The following is a 16,083-nucleotide window of genomic DNA, read 5'->3' on the forward strand; positions in this document are numbered from 1 at the left end:
TGAGGTATCTCAGTCACAAAGGGACAAATGCTATGTGGTGCCACTGTTGTAGAATGAGGCTGACATCAGGATGGGGCTAAGACTGAGAAAAACTGGATGAAATATGTTTACAGCATTGAAGTCTTTGGGGGAGAGAATATTTTATATTTTAGGGCATTATGTTTATTGTAAGAGTATGGAATGAGGGTTGCAGAGTGGATTATATTTGGGGGTTGAGGGATCTGTGTGGGGGATTGTGTACCAATGAGGGAGTTTTTCTTTTGCGTTTGAAGGAGAGGAGCAAACGGGGGTGGGGTGGGGGGGCGGGGAGAGGGGTGCAACAATGAATGAATGGAATTCCAAAATCTTTGTAGATGTTCATTGAAATGAAAAATAAATAAATTTTTAAAAAGTGATTCAGTAAAAGTTGGAAATGATCCAACAACATAATCAATATCACATGCAAGCAAAATATTACTGAAGAACATAAAGAAACAGTTAAAACAGTACATTGACAGAGAACTGTCAGAAGTTCAACTAGGGTTTAGAAGTGACTATGGCACCAGGGATATCATTGCTGATGTCAGATGGGTCTTGGCAGAAAAACATTCTTCTAAGAATATCAGAAGAACGTGTATTTGTGTTTTATTAACTATGCAAAGGTATTTGACGATGTGAATAATAAACTATAGCTTATACTGAGAAGAATGGGAATCTCAGAGCACTTAATTGAATTCATGTGAAACCCATACCTAGACCAAGAAGCTGTTTTCTGAACAGAGCAAGAAGACATTGCATAGTTTAAAAATCAAGAAAGGTTTGTGTCAGGGCTATATGCTTTTCCCATATCCTTTCAACTTATATGCTAAGCAACTCATTAGAGAAGCGGGATCCTATGACAGAGAATGTGGCATCAAGGTCAAAGGAAGACTCACCAACAACCCGCATTAGGCAGATGACACAATCTTGTTTGTTGAAACTGAAATAGTAGAAGGCTAGATTTGGAAACTTCTGGGCAGAGTTACCTTTCCAGTCATAGGCTGGGGAGTGGTCAAACCTTGGTCATTCCTTCCTCCAGGAAGAAACAGCCTCACACTTGGATGCTGTGATGAGCGTGGGTCTGTCAGGTAGGTAACATCATTAGGCATGTATCAACCTCTACAACTGCAGAATGCCCCTCAAACCATCAACCTTCCACTCAGACACTAGTGATTAACATGTCTGCACATAGGTGTTCCTTCACTGCCAGTGAAGGCTGATGGCAAGCCTGGAAGCATGACCCTGCTCACAGGCAGGAGGGTAGGAGTCTGCCTTTCCCCCGTTTCCAGTCCCAGTGAGTTAACTGTGGCTTGCCAGAAGTAGACAATCAAGTCACTGGAGCTTCACCGACATCCCTGCTTTGGGAACTCAGCAAAGAGTAATTTTCTTTACTCTCCATAGCTATTTTTTACTTTAGAACTGTTTTCATTTTAGAACCAAGTACTATACAAAGGCATTTGACTGTGTGGATCACAACAAATTGTGGTTAACCTTGAGGAGAAAGGTAATCCAAGAATACTTTGATTGTGCTTATGCAAAACCTATACTTGGACCAGGAAGCAGTCCTCAGAACAGAGCAGGGAAACAATGCATGGTTCAAAATCAGGAAGGGAGTGCATCAGGGATGTGTCCTGACACCATGCCTTTTCAATCTATATGAAGAACAGATCATTTATGAGGCTGGGCTTTATGAGGAGGAATATGGCATCAGGATTGGAGGAAGACTCAACAACATATGTTATGTAGATGACACAACCTTGTTTGCTGAAACGGAGGCAGACCTGATGTGCTTGCTGCAGAAGGTCAAGTACTCTAGTCTTCAATATAGATTGAAAATCAACATCAAGAAAAGAAAAATTCTCACCACTGGGCCAATTGGCAGCACCATGGTGGATGGAGAAGAGACTGAGGTTATTAACAATTTCAGCTTGCTCCACAATCAACACTCTTGGCATCAGCAGTCAGGAAATCAAAAGACAAACTGCATTAGGTAAACCTACAGTCAGGGACCTTTACAGAGTACTGAAAAGCAATGATGTCAGTCTAGGGACTAAGGTGCGCCTGATCCAGTCCATGGTCTTCACAATTATTTGCTATGCATCAGAGAGCTGGATAAATGACTAAGGATAATAGAAGAAGAATTGATGCCTTTGAGTTGTGCTGGAGAAGAGTCTCGAATATACCAAGGACCACAAATAGAAAACAAATAGGTCTGTCTTGGAGAAAGTGAAACCAAATTTCTCCTTGGATGCTAGGATTTTGAAGCTCCATCTTACATACTTTGGCCATGTGGCCAGGAGGGACCAATCCTTTGAGAGGAACATCCTGCTTGAGAGGGAGGAGGGACAATGCAGGAGAAGACGACCCCAGATGAGATGGATTGATAAAATGACTAGGGAAATAGGAGTAGGTGTGTCAGAGTCAGTGAGACTGACTTAGGACAGGGTAGGCGTCAGAGCTATTGTACATAGGGTCACTGTGAGCTGGAGGCTACTCAACAGCATATAACAACAAGATTCAAAGACCCTCTACATTCTTAAGAGACATGGTACTCTGAACAGAATTCTTTAGAGACTTGAATCTTCCAATAAAAAGAGCCCCTAAAACTCACTGCTGTGGAGGCAGAAGTGACTAATAGCTGACCAGCCAGAAGGCTGTTAGAGGCTGTAAATGACATGGGAGTAGTCTGCCCATCTTTTTCCAATGGAGTTTCTGGTCAACCCAAACTGTCAAAGAGGCACTGCCTTTGGGTCAGCAGCACAAGTCCTTGTGGGCTATGTCTCAGAGCTGCCTCTGGCCAGGATAAAAAGAATAAGAAAGGAATTTGGGATTCCATATATTCAATTCTTTTCTTCTTCCTGCCACTATCTATCCCATCCAACCATGGATTCATATTATATCCAGGGCTAAAAACCAATTCTATATGAAAATTATGCTTGCATATATAATTATATACTTCTTGGAACAGTATAATACTTAAAAGGTAAAAGCTGAATTTGGTATACTTTGTCATTTTTGCCTTTTTCTGATTTTTTTTTTAAATTAGTGTTTTGGATTTTTGAATATATTTCGTGGAATACTTGTTCTGAATTTTCACTTCATATCTTAAAATAACCTTAAAATTCAAAAAGAAGAAAATTTATTTCCAAAAATATAAGATTGAATATAAGTGGCTCCAATCTTTTTTTACAGTTTGTTCCCAATAATTTGGGGGTGAGGTAGGAGAGTGTGAGTTTTCTAGCCTATGTGGAAACCAACATTATTTGAAAGCAAAACAGCTCTGGTTAACATGTCTGATTTTTAGGGAATGTTGGTTTCTACCAAATTTGAGATTTCTGCCTACAAAGTGAGCCTGACTTCATCATATAGCATTTTATTGGATCCTACATGCCTGCCAGTCAGGACCATCTACTTTCCCCAACAATATTTTTTTAAATGTGTGAAATTTCCTACCTCAGAGAGATCTTTAGCAGTACTTGGCATCTTAAAAGAATAAGTGTGCTTCAAGCAAGAAACAGAAACATCAAGAGAGGTGATTAGAAAAGTGAAGCACCCCAGAAACATTAGCAAAGTTCAACAAATCAGCAAATAACAAATGCCAGTGAGGCTGTGGAGCACCTGGAACCCTTATTCACTGCTGAAGTGTAAAATGGTGCAACCCCTATGGAAGGTGGTCAGTTTTCAGAAGCTAGGAACTGCAGAAGGAGACTGCTTGGCTTTCTCCCACTGGGCTGCTGTGGATTTGAACCCCTGAGGCTCAGCTATTGGGTTAGCAGCACAACTCCCTACAGATGATGCCACCAGAGATCCCTCATCAAAGGACACTAGTGTCAATCCTCACCAGTGCACCCTGCTGTTGTCAGGTACCATCAAGCTGGCCTCAACTCACAGGGACTCAGTGTTCAACCAAGCCCTGCCTGATACACAAAGCCAGCACCTCTCTAGAAAATGCATTTTTCCTCCCCAGCAAGCAGAACGTCGTTTGTTGAATATCTTCAGTTCTTTGCCCACTGAAATACAAAAACAGAGAAATCTACCTTTCAGCATGGTCCCAAATGGTGTGTGTGCCAACTGTCACAGTGTAAACCTGCTAGGGTACCACGGTAGAGAAGGCCTGGTGGTTTGCTTCCCAAAAGACCACAGCTAAGAAAACCCAGAAGAGCAGTTCTACTCTATGCAACACAGGGTTGCTGTGAGTTAGAATCAACATCCCCCTGCTCTGGACAAACACAGACCCTCTGCCACAGGAAACGGGCTGCTGACTGGAGCTGGGTGCACAGCACTCACCTGTTGCATGGTGGGAGAATGTAAGGCCGGCTGGACCTGCATGGGCAGCTGGCTCCCGAGTGGCTGCTGCATGCTGAGCGGCTGGTGTTGCTGCATGTTGAGATGCTGGTGGAGAGGCGGGCTGATCTGGAGGGGCGGAGGGGGGGACACAGCCATGTTCGCTATGGACACAGTCACTGGCATTTGGTTATTCGGCTTGGGTGCTATGTTCCTGGGGAGACTTGGATGCATGGCAGTTAGGTGAGGATTCATTCCTGGTTGTTGGTGGTAGTGGGAACTTAGGTACAGCGTTGAGTGGGCTTGGCTGGGCCCGTGGAATATGGATGGCTTCGAGTTGATCAGCTGAGGAGGTTGAGATGCCTTAACGTCAACAGGCTCACTGTAGCTCTGCAGAGAAAACACACAGGAGCAGGGCTCAGTGGCTGATGTAATGCTCGGAGCATGGATTTCTCAAAGTGGGAAGCTTTGTGAGTTTACTCATGGATTTTCACATGAACCAGCACCCACTACTCACCACTACTGTTTCACCCTCTCTAACAATGCCTCTGCTATTATTTATAACACCGTTTACAGCCTTGATCTTATTCTGATCCTAGGGAGCTCTGTTGGCCTGGTCTGCATGGAGTTGCACTACTAACTCAAGGGTGGTGCTTCTCTGACAGTTTAAATCCACCAGCGGCTCTGTAGGAGAAAGATAGGCACTCTCCTCCTGCATGATTTACAGCCTCAGGAACCCAATGGAGGCTCAGCTGGGAGTTGATTCCAACTCAATGGCAATGAGTTTGAGAGACAGTGCAGGAGGAGGCCCTCTATTAGGTGGATTGATTCAGTGACTGGGGTAATCGGGATGGGTGTATCGGAGACAGTGCAATTGGCACAGGACAGAGCAGAGTTTAGGGCTGTTGTACATAGGGCCACTATTAGTCACAAGTGACTTGATGGCACATAACAACAACAACAACAACAACAACAACAACAACTCTCTTTAATGGATGAAGTCTAAAATAATCTTCTCTGGAGCTCTGGTGACCTAGTGGTGAGAAAGGAACTGCAATGCCAACCCAAAGGCATTTGGTTTGAATCCACCAGCTTCCCCTGTGGGAAAAAGATAGGCAATCTACTCCCCTGTTATTTACAGGCTCTGAAACCCTGCTGGAGGGTCAGCTATGATGTGGTTCAGACTTGACACATGACAACAACAATATCAGCAACATGGCCATCCCTGCCCTAAATTCTATTTTACTGATTTTGGTGGTGGTGGTGTGTGTGTGTGTGTGTGGTGGGGGGAAGTAAGGAGTGTGTGTGTCATCTAAATGAATTACTTTTTGTTGCATGGAAGAGAAGTAAAGAAGACCCTGCAAGGAAATACAACTGTGGCCGCGTTGTAAGAAGCTGGGCTACAATCCCGAAGGCAGGTGGGCTGAATCCACCAGTTGCTCCATGGAAGAAAGATGGGTAATCTCTTTGTATCTGCAGGAGAAAGATAGGCAATCTTCTCCTGTGTGATTAACTGCCTCTGAAAACCCTTGGAGGGTCAGCTATGAGTCAGATCCAACTAGACAACAAAATAGTAACAAATAAACGGCTCTTTGTTTATTACAAAGGAGAAGGAAAGGCTGCCCTGATAGGAAATACAAGTGTAGCGTATTATAATACAGAGTTCCTCTATTAAATATATTTATTTGTTTGTTTACTTTTTCTTTTCTTCTTCATAGTCTCAAAGAGCCCTGACCTGGATATTTTACAAAGAAAACAAAGCTGGAGGATGGAAATGGGATGGGAAGCAAAGACTCCTAAAAATACCTTGCTGGTGTCATAGAAAATTATAGTCACATCTTCAAAGTACTCACAAGACTCATCTTGATTTTAAAAAAGAAGCTGGTGATGAATTGTCCCCCAGAATGAACTGGATAAAAATAATCTCTTGTAGAAATTTTAGACTCCTTCATAAATTAATAGAATTTTGCTTCATTTTTCCACACTTTGACATGATCAATTTCTAATTACCTTTTAATTGAATTAAAAAGTAGACATTTTAATGGAGGTAGAAAATGGTCAAGAATCAACCTGGAAGAATTTCCTTTGGGCCATAAACTTTGTATTTTGGTGGCACAGAGGGGTTATATGCCAAGAGCAGAAGGGGAAGCCAGCTTACAAAAGAAAATGGTGCTTATAGACTTCTGGTGATGAAAGTCACTTTGTTCACCAGGGGTTTGAAGGTGCCAGGGTGCCCTGTTCTGATACCTATGTGTCCTGTTCTGTTTATAGGTTAGTCTCTGAGCTAAAGAAAAGCCAAGACTGGTTGGGTTAGCTATATTCCTTCCCTGGGTGACCTTATTATCCCAAATGCTCAACCCACAGACCACTGAGGCACGGTGCATTTCACACAGATATAAAACTCAAGGCTGCATTTTCACAAGTTAGCCTATAATATTGTTGGCAAGAAAACTCAGCCCAGTCCCTCCAATAATCTAAAAAAATTCAGTGAAAGGCACAATAAAAATGATGCTGCTTATGCGGGCTGACTCATGGGAGTGGAGACTGAATGGCAAATTCACAGCAACACAAACTCCATCCACAGAAAGGACACATCTGACAGATGTAGAACACTCCAAGCCAGGAAATCCTGGGTCCCACGAGACTGCAACTCTATGCAGAGCACAGACTAACTTTGACCCACAAATTCAAGCTCCTGTAGGGAGTTCTCTCATTATAAACTGTCTCTCAGTCAGTGAATAGACAACTAGACTCCCCGGATCCTGTCTTATATTGTTGTTGATTGCCATTGAGTCAAGTACGACTCATAGGGACCATGAAAAAAAAGGGCTGAAGCCTTTCTAAGGTCAAAAATGGTTCATAAAAAAAAAGGGAGATATTTTAGACCAGAAGGCTATACATAGAACCTGAGAGATTTTTAATTAAAAACCAAAACTAATCAGCAGGTTTTGTTTTTCACTTGTGTTTTAAATTCTTATTGTTGATAACCATAGTAGTGAACAATTCAAGGAAAAGGTCAAATGGGTTAACACGGGCTGTGTAAATACACCATTCTGATCAGAAAAAAAGCACTTTGGCTAACGCACCTAAAAATCATTCCATGTTCATCAAGGTTGTGTATCTATTGTGTCTCTGAGCTGAAGTCACCGGAAAAGTATTCATATTGTGTTTGTCTTCCTTCTGCCTCAGCTGTCTGCAGAGGGCTAATTCAGTTTACAGTCACAGAATACACAGGCTTCACCAAGCAAAAAAAATAATTGTACAGTAAACAAAAATAAGCTGTCATGAGGTAATTGGTTCTGATTTACAGATAGATAGGTGTGTCAGAGCAGAACTCTGTCCCACAGGACTTCCAGTGGCTATCTTTGTGGAATTAGATTGCCAGGCCTTTCTTCCGAGGCACCTCTGGGTGGGTCTGGGCCCCAACCTTTTTGTCAGCAATTGAATACCTTAAATGACTGCACTATCCAGGAGGATCTCATACAACAGATGGTTATGAAAACTCACATACCTTAGTGCTTCTTCACTTTTTACTTTATGTGATGTACTGTCAGGTTGGAACCAATCCATAGTTGACCCACCTGCAGGTTTTTTCAGAGGTGTATATCACAGGGGAGGAGACTGCCCATCTTTCTTCCATGGAACAGCTGGTGGGTTTGAACTATGTACCCTCGGGATGGCAGCATAATTCCTTACCACTAAATCACCAGAGTTCCTTTTACTTCATAGTTACCTATAATTTAAAACCATGAAATATATGTTGCTGTTGTTGTTGTTGTTGTTATATGCCATCGAGTTAGAACTAACTCATGCCTGACCCTCCAGCAGGTTTTTAGAAGCAGTGAATTGCACGGGAGACTGCTCATCTTTATCCCGTGGAGGAGTTTGTGGATTCAAACCATGTGCCTTTGTACTGGCATTGCAGCTCCTTACTACAGTTTAAAAAATGCTTTATTTTTATAGTAAATCATCAATCTAATTATGCTATTATCAGATAATATGGTTTTTAGAGGAGTAGATATATAAGGTGAGCTGGTATGTGTATATGTGTGCAAAGAAATACATGGGTACACATGAAATATGAAATATTCAGAAATAATCATATAATAACCCTGGGAATTAATAATGCACTGTAAAATCAAACAAATATATTTATTTGAATTAAATTAGTGCACACCCTTCCCAATTTTGAACCATGCAGTGTTTCTTGCTTACTCTGTTCTGATGACTGCCTTCTGGTCCAAGTATAGGTTTTGCATTAGCATGATCAACTGTTCTGGGATTCCCATTCTCCTCAGAGTCAGCAACAGTTTGTTGTGATCCACAAAGTCAAACGCCTTTGCATAATCAATGAAACACAGACATTCCTCTGGTACTCCCTGCTTTCAGCCAAGATCCATCTAACATTAGCTACAATATCCCTAGTTCACAACCCCTTCTAAACTGAATCTGCACTTCTGGCAGTTCTCTGTTGATGTGCTGTTCCAGTTGTTTTTGGATAATCTTCAGCAGAATCTTGCTTGCACCTGATATTAATGATATTGTTCGATAATTTCCATACTCTGTTGGGGTCACCTTTCTCTGGAATGGGAACAAATACAGATATCTTTCAGTCAGTTGGCCAAATGGTTGTCCTCCCATATTTCTTGACACAACTTGGTGAGCACATCTAGGGCAGCATCAACAAATGAAACAGTTGAAATACGTCAATTGGTATACCATCAATTCCTGAAGCCTTATTTTTTGCCAATTCTTTCAAAGCAGCTTGAACTTTTTTATCACCATAGGCTCTTGCTCATACGTTGTTTCATGAAATTCTTCTGTCTGCCAATTCCTTTCAGTACAAATACTCTGTATACTCTCTCCATTTTCTTTTAATCCTTCCTAAATCGCTTAATATTCTGCTCAAAGCATCCTTAAGTATCGCAACTTGAGGTTTGAATTTGTTCTTCAGTTCTTTGTGCTTAAGAGATGCTGAGTGAATTCGACCCTTTTGATTTTCTGACTCCAGCTCTTGCAGATTTCATTGTAATATTTTACTTTGTCTTCCAGCGCTGCTTTTTGAATTCTTTTGTTCAGCTCTTTAATATCTTGAATTCTTCCCTCTGCTTTGGCTTCTCAGCACTCTAGTGCAATATTCAGACTCTCCTGACATCTGTGTTGGTCTTTTCTTCCTCCTCTATCTTTGTAATGATCTTTTGCTCTCTTTCAGGAAGATATTCTTGATATCCTCCCACAACTCATCTGTTCTTCGCTCATTGGTGTTCAAGGCCTCAAACCTGTTCCTGAGATGGTTTTGAAATTTAGGTGGGATAGGCTCAAGGTCATATTTTGGTTCCCATGGATTTAATTTTCTTTAGCTTTAGCTTGACCTTGCATATGAGTAGTTGGTGGTCTGTTCCACAATCAGCACCTGGCCTAATTTTCACAGCTGATATTGAGCTTCTCCAGCGGTTCTTTCCACAGATGTAATCTATCTGATTCCTACGCATACCATCAGGTAAAATCCATGTGTAAAACCTGCGTTTATGTTTCTTAAAGAATGAAACTGAAACAAATAAATCGTTGCTTGTGCAAAATTCAATTATTGTATCTCCAGCTTCATTTCTGTCACCAAATACATGTTTTCCGACTACTGATCCTTCTTCTCTGTTCCTAACTTTTGCATTCCAGTCACCCATTATTATTAATGCTTCTTGATTGCATGTTCGATCGATCTCTGACTGAAAAAGTTGGTTGAAATCTTCTATTTCTTCTTCTTTGGCTCTGGTTGTTGGTGCATATACCTGAATTGTAGTGGAATTCACTGGACTTCCTTGTTTGTGTATGGATATTATTCTGTCACTCACAGTACTGTATTTAAAGACACATCTATAAATGACTTTTTAAACTATGAAAGCAACTCCATTTTTTTTCACCTTTTCATCTCTGGTGAAGATCATATGATCCTTTGACTCAGAACGTCCCATGCCAGTCCATCTCATCTCGTCATCTCTGTTCGTCGAACACTGCACGGTTCAAAATTGGGAAGAGTGTATGCCAGGAATGTGTCCTATCTCCATACCTTTTCAATCTATATGCAGAACAGATTATCAGGGAAGCTGGGCTGTATGAAGAGAAGTGTGGCATCAGGATTGGAGGAAGTTTCATCAACAATCTGTGTAATGCAGATGACACAACATTGCTTGCTGAAACTGAGAAGGACCTGAAGCACTTGCTGCAGAAGGTCAAGGACTGCAGCCTTCAATATGGATTGAGGCTCAATATCAAGAAGACAACAATTCTCACTACTGGACCAACTGGCAGCATCAGGATGGATGGTGAAGAGACTGAGGTTGTTTACAGCTATAGTTTGCTTGGCTCCACAATCAACACTCTTGGCACCAGCAGCCAGGAAATTAAAAGACATTGAGATGGGAAAGTGCTGAAGAGCAACGATGTAAGTCTTGAGACTAAGGCATGCCTGATACATGCCATGGTCTTTGCAATCTCTTGCTATGCATCAGAGAGCTGGACAATGACTAGGATGACAGAAGGAGAATTGATGTCTTTGAGATGTGGTATTGGAGAAGACTGTTGAATATACAATGGACTGCTAAGAAAATGAACAGGTTTGTCTTGGAGAGCGTGAAGCCAGGCTGCTCCTTGGAAGCAAAGTTTCTGAAGCTTTGTCTAACATATTTTGGACATGTTGCAAAGAGGGACCAATCCTTGGAGAGAGACGTCATGCTAGGGAGGGTAGAAGGACAGCGCAGGAGAGGAAAACCCTTTATGAGGTGGATTAATCCAGTGACCGGGGTAATCTGGGTTCATGTGTCAGAGACAGTGAGATTGGCATAGGATAGAGCAGGGTTTAAGGCTGTTGTACATAGGGTTACTATTAGTTGCAGGTGACTAAATGGCACATAACAACAACAATAACAACAGTTAAATTAGCATAATGTTAAGACATTTAAGATATACCCTGAGACATACAGTTTCCAAATTGTATTACAGGGGGTTTGTGTAAAACAACAACTCATTGCTGTCAAACTGGATCCAACTCATAGCTGAACCTCCAGTGGATTTTCAGAGGCAGTAAATCACATGGGAGGAGACTGTCCATCTTTCTCCTGTGGAGCAGCTGGTAAATTCAAACCTCATGCCGTTGGGTTGGAAGCGCAACTCCTTACTCACAAGGCCACCAGAGCTGTAGATAGGTGTCTTTAAAAAATAAAATACGTTGGGGAAACAGCATTAGGCTGGATAAGGTGAAGCAGGTTCCTCTGCAGCAGGATTTCTCAGGGACTTCAGGGTGCTTATGTGCATTGTGATTCTCCAGGGAATGACCACAATAAGCTTTCCCAGTAAATCATTTCATGGCACAAGCCTTCAATAAAAGGTGCTGGTTCAGAAGCAGAACAGATTCCACACACATACTTAAAATGGCAGAAAAGTTTATATTTAATGTACATAGTCAAATTTCTTGCTTCAAATAAACTAATTCTTATTGACCCCAGATACATACTTAATTTACAGACATCAGACACAATATTAAAATAATCAATTGTTTCACATGTATGTGAATCTACACTCGTGGTGAATTTCGTACTTTAGTTTCAGGACAGTGCCCCAGCTTCCCACACACTTCCTCATATTTCCCAGTTAGAGCCTGGACAAGTTCAGACTTGGAGACGTTAACAGTTTTTCTTAATGTAAAATTAAAAATAAGTAAGGAACTCAGTTCTCCTGAATTCTTTTAAAATTATCACATGTAGTTTCCTGTCCCCTCATCCTCCTTCTAGGTCTCTGTCTGAGACAAACTAAGACAGACTAGGAAGAAAGGGCAGGTGATACATTTCCAAATATTTAGCCAATTAAAACCTTGTGGTGAAGGAGAGGGTTAGTGAAAACAAGGGAGATGTTCAATGAGATGGACTGACCCAGTGACCACACATGGGCCTGCAAACACTGGCGGTCTTGAGTATGGCACAGAGACAGTCAACGTTTGTACTGTTACATGCTGGGTGGCCATAAGCTGGAGACAGCCCAGGGACAACTAACAAGATACTGAGTGAGGGAAAACTCTTTTACCTAAAAGATCTATCTTGGATCTTTCTTTCTCTCAGTCAAGGTCACAGTAGGGTCAGACTGGAATCCTTTTAGTGAAATCATCTCCATGATCATATCTGACAGTCCATGTTCACGGCTTTTGCTGACCCAAACACTGTGCCTCTCTGGTGGTGTGAATTCATCAGCAGCAACTGGCGAGAAAGATGAACATTCTCTTCCCAGGCAATTTACAGCCTCTGCAAACCCCCTAAGGATCAGCTATGAGTAAGAGTCAACTAGTGGGCAGTGAGTTTGATGGATTTTTTGTTATCTTTGCAAATTGTTCTGTATATATGAACTCATTTTAATAGCAATAATACTCTTGGTATCAGTCACCTATTTACATCATCCCAATTTGAGAGACATTTTGATAATCTAAAGATTATCTTTTTTCATAGATAAGTAAAAGCAAAATACTTTGCCTTTACATCTGTTTATATTCCCTGTAATATCACAGAGCATGCAAGTGAGCCTGGCTGTTCTTGACGTGATGGTGTCTCAGTCTTTGACATTTTCCTAAGAGACAAACCTACTGCTCAGGACCAACTCTAATTTATTACAATCTCACAGAGCATCATGGAGCTGGCCCACAGGGCTCCCAAGACTGTAAATCTCTACAGGAGCAGACTGCCACATCTTTCTCTGTTGGAGTGGTTGGTTATGTTCAAATTGCCAAACTTTTTTGTTAGAGACCAAGTGCTTTGACCACAGTGCCACCAGGGATCCTCTTGGTTAGTTCTCTCCTTGCCCCACTGGACCATGGCGGAGGCAGCAGGGATGCTTGCTTGTCTACCTATGCTTTGAGAATTTGTGTCTGTAAGTAAAGGCCCACTTTCACCTTCACCTTTGAGTACTTAATCAGACTAACATAATATTGGACTAATTAAAGAAATAGCCTGTGTGTTAATTTTGTTCATGCTAAGAAAAATATGACTTTGAGTCTATCCCAGCTGAATTTAAAAATCATCTTAAGGTTTGAAGTACTGAACAACAATGATATTGTTGAGTTGTGGGATGACATCAATGATACCATCCATAAAGAGATGGGGGAAAAACCAACCCCCAAATGGATGTCAGGAAGGACTCTGAAAATTGCATTAGAACATCTCAAAGTCAAAATAAATAGAAGAGATGTGGAAGTGAAAGGGCTGAACAGAAGATTTCAAAGTTCAGCTGGAGAAGACAAAGCAAATTATTATAAAGGAAGGTACAGAGAGCTGGAATTGGACAATAAAAAGAGAAGTACTCAATTGGCATTTCTCAAGCTGAAAGAATTGAAAAACAAATTTAAACTTTGAGTTGCAATACTGAGAGAAGCTATGGACTATATCTTGAATGATCCAGGAAATATCAAAAGAAGATGGAAGGAACATAACTGAGTCACTGTACCAAACAGAATTTGCCAACAGTTAAATATTTCAGGAAGTACCAAGTGATCAAGACGGGAAGAGCATTAATGCTGGAGACCACAAACTTGGGCTTGCCCTGGAGTAGGAGGCTTAATCCGGCTGAAGACACTTCTGGGAACAGATATCAGAAGATTTGGCCTTAACAGATTTCCATTGTGACCAGCAGGCTTTCCCCACTCTCCTCACAAAGGTGATCAAAACAAAGGATGATCTAAACAAGAGCTGTATTTTAAATATTTAGACAGTTACTTGTTTCTGGCAGAATTGGTTGTCTGTCTAGTTACCAATGCTGCAGCCCTGCAGTCACCTATACATTATTTAAATGTATTTAACTGTTAAATGCGCTACCCACCAATAATGAAATAGATCTTTATGAAAACTGTGCAGTTGTGTGCATGTTGGTTTTTATGTTCCTTTTAACATTTGGCATTGCCATTAAATTAGATCTTTTAAAATGAGGTTAATATTTTTTTTTTGTTAAATTCAGCCATCATTAGACATACCTTTAGTATCCTAGAACAAACAAGTGTACATACTTCAAGGATTTGCAGAGTTAAGGATAATATGCCAGGTAGGGTCAGATATCTCTCGTATCTAGCCGGTCCTTTTTTTCTGGTGAGCAGTTTGCTGTTTACCTATTATCTGTGCCACAGTCAGTGTCCCCAGAGTGATTATGTACATTTTTTAAAAACAACAATAAGATTAAGAGAATATGTCTTTTAAAAACAAAAGCCAATGGTATATAAAACACAATGTATATGAATGGTCATATACAAACCAATAATTTTTTAATTAATTTTAATGAAAGCTTACAGAGACTTATGGTTCCCAGTCATTCATTGTTGCACTTTTCTCCCTGTCCACCCCCACCCTCCCAATACTTTTTTATTTAAAAAAGAACCACTGGTTATGATGGAAGAAGTTCACACTTAACTGAAGCCATTGGTAAAAATAAGGTCTCAGGAATCTGAGAAATATCAATTGAAATGTTCCAAGTAACAGATGCAGCCCCTGGTTGTACTCAACCAGTGTGTGTCAGGAAATTTGGAGAACAGCTGCCTGGCTGACTGACTAACTGGTAGAAAGATCTGTATTTGTTCCCATTCCCCGAAAAGGTGATCTAACAGAATGTGAAAATTATGAAGCAATAACATAAATGTCACAAGCAAACAAATAACTGCTGAAGATCATTAAAAAAACAGCTAGAACATTTCATAGAGAACTGCCAGAAGTTAAAGATGGATTTAAAAGAGGCAGTGGCACTAGAGATATCACTGCTAATGTCAGAGTAATCCCAGCTGAAAGCAAAGGATATAAGAAGAATGTCTATTTGTGCTTTATTGACTATGCAGAGGCATTTGACTGTGTGGATTATAACAAATTATGACTAACATTGAGAAGAATGTGAATCACAGAGCACTTAGATATGCTCATGTGAAACCTATCCATAGACCAAGAGACTGATGTCCAAACAGAGCAAGGAATACCACATGGTTTGGAATACCACATGGTTTAAAAGCAAGAAAAGTATGCATAAGGGTTGTATGTATTCAATCTTTATGGTGAGCATATGTATTTGAAAAGCTGGACTCTATGAAGAAGAACATGACATCAAGATTAGAGGAGAATGCATCAATAACCTCTGTTATGCAGATGACACAGCCTTGCCTGCTGAAAATGAGAACTTGAATTGATCACTGCAGGAGATCAAAGAATACAGCCATCAATCTAGATTGTATTTAAATGTCAAGAAAACAAAATTTCTCACCACTGTACTAACAGACAACATCATGATAGATGGAGAAAAGATTGAAACTGTTAATGACTTCATTTTACTTGGATCCACAATCAACATTCATGGAACCGGCAGTTGGGGATCTCTCAATATCACTGAGGAGCAATGATGATATCATTCTGAAAACTAAAGTGTGCCTGATTTGGGTCATGGTTTTTTCAATTACCTGCTATGCATGAGAGGTGGACAACGAATAAGGATGACAGAAGAAGAATTGGTGCCTTTGAGCTGTGATGTTGGAAAAGAGTGCTGAATATTCCATGGACTGTCAAAAGAACAAACATGTCTTCGAGAAAGTGCAGCCAGAGTGCTCCATGCTGGCAAAGATAATAAAGCTTCATCTCACTTGTTATTGTTGTTATGTGCCGTCGAGTCGCCTGCGACTCATAGGGACCCTATGTACAAAAGCCCTAAACTCCACTCTGTCCTGTGCCAATCGCACTGTCTCCGACACTCCCATCCCAATTATCCCAGTCACTGAATCAA

At 40.9% G+C, this 16,083-nt stretch overlaps 1 protein-coding gene across 1 annotated transcript in view; it reads right to left on the reverse strand.

Moving 5' to 3' along the window:
* The window catches only part of TOX (thymocyte selection-associated high mobility group box), a 538,067-nt gene that overhangs the window by 11,216 nt on the left and 510,768 nt on the right, over positions 1-16,083 (reverse strand). Inside the window, exon 7 of the mRNA XM_006899231.1 lies at positions 4,306-4,692. Coding sequence (XP_006899293.1) covers positions 4,306-4,692 — 387 coding nt within the window. The remainder of the gene's footprint in view (positions 1-4,305; positions 4,693-16,083) is intronic.

The sequence above is a fragment of the Elephantulus edwardii genome, unplaced genomic scaffold (genome assembly GCF_000299155.1).
Source record: "Elephantulus edwardii isolate Elephantulus edwardi_28Jun2011 unplaced genomic scaffold, EleEdw1.0 scaffold00248, whole genome shotgun sequence".
NCBI classification, from domain to species: Eukaryota; Metazoa; Chordata; class Mammalia; order Macroscelidea; family Macroscelididae; genus Elephantulus; species Elephantulus edwardii.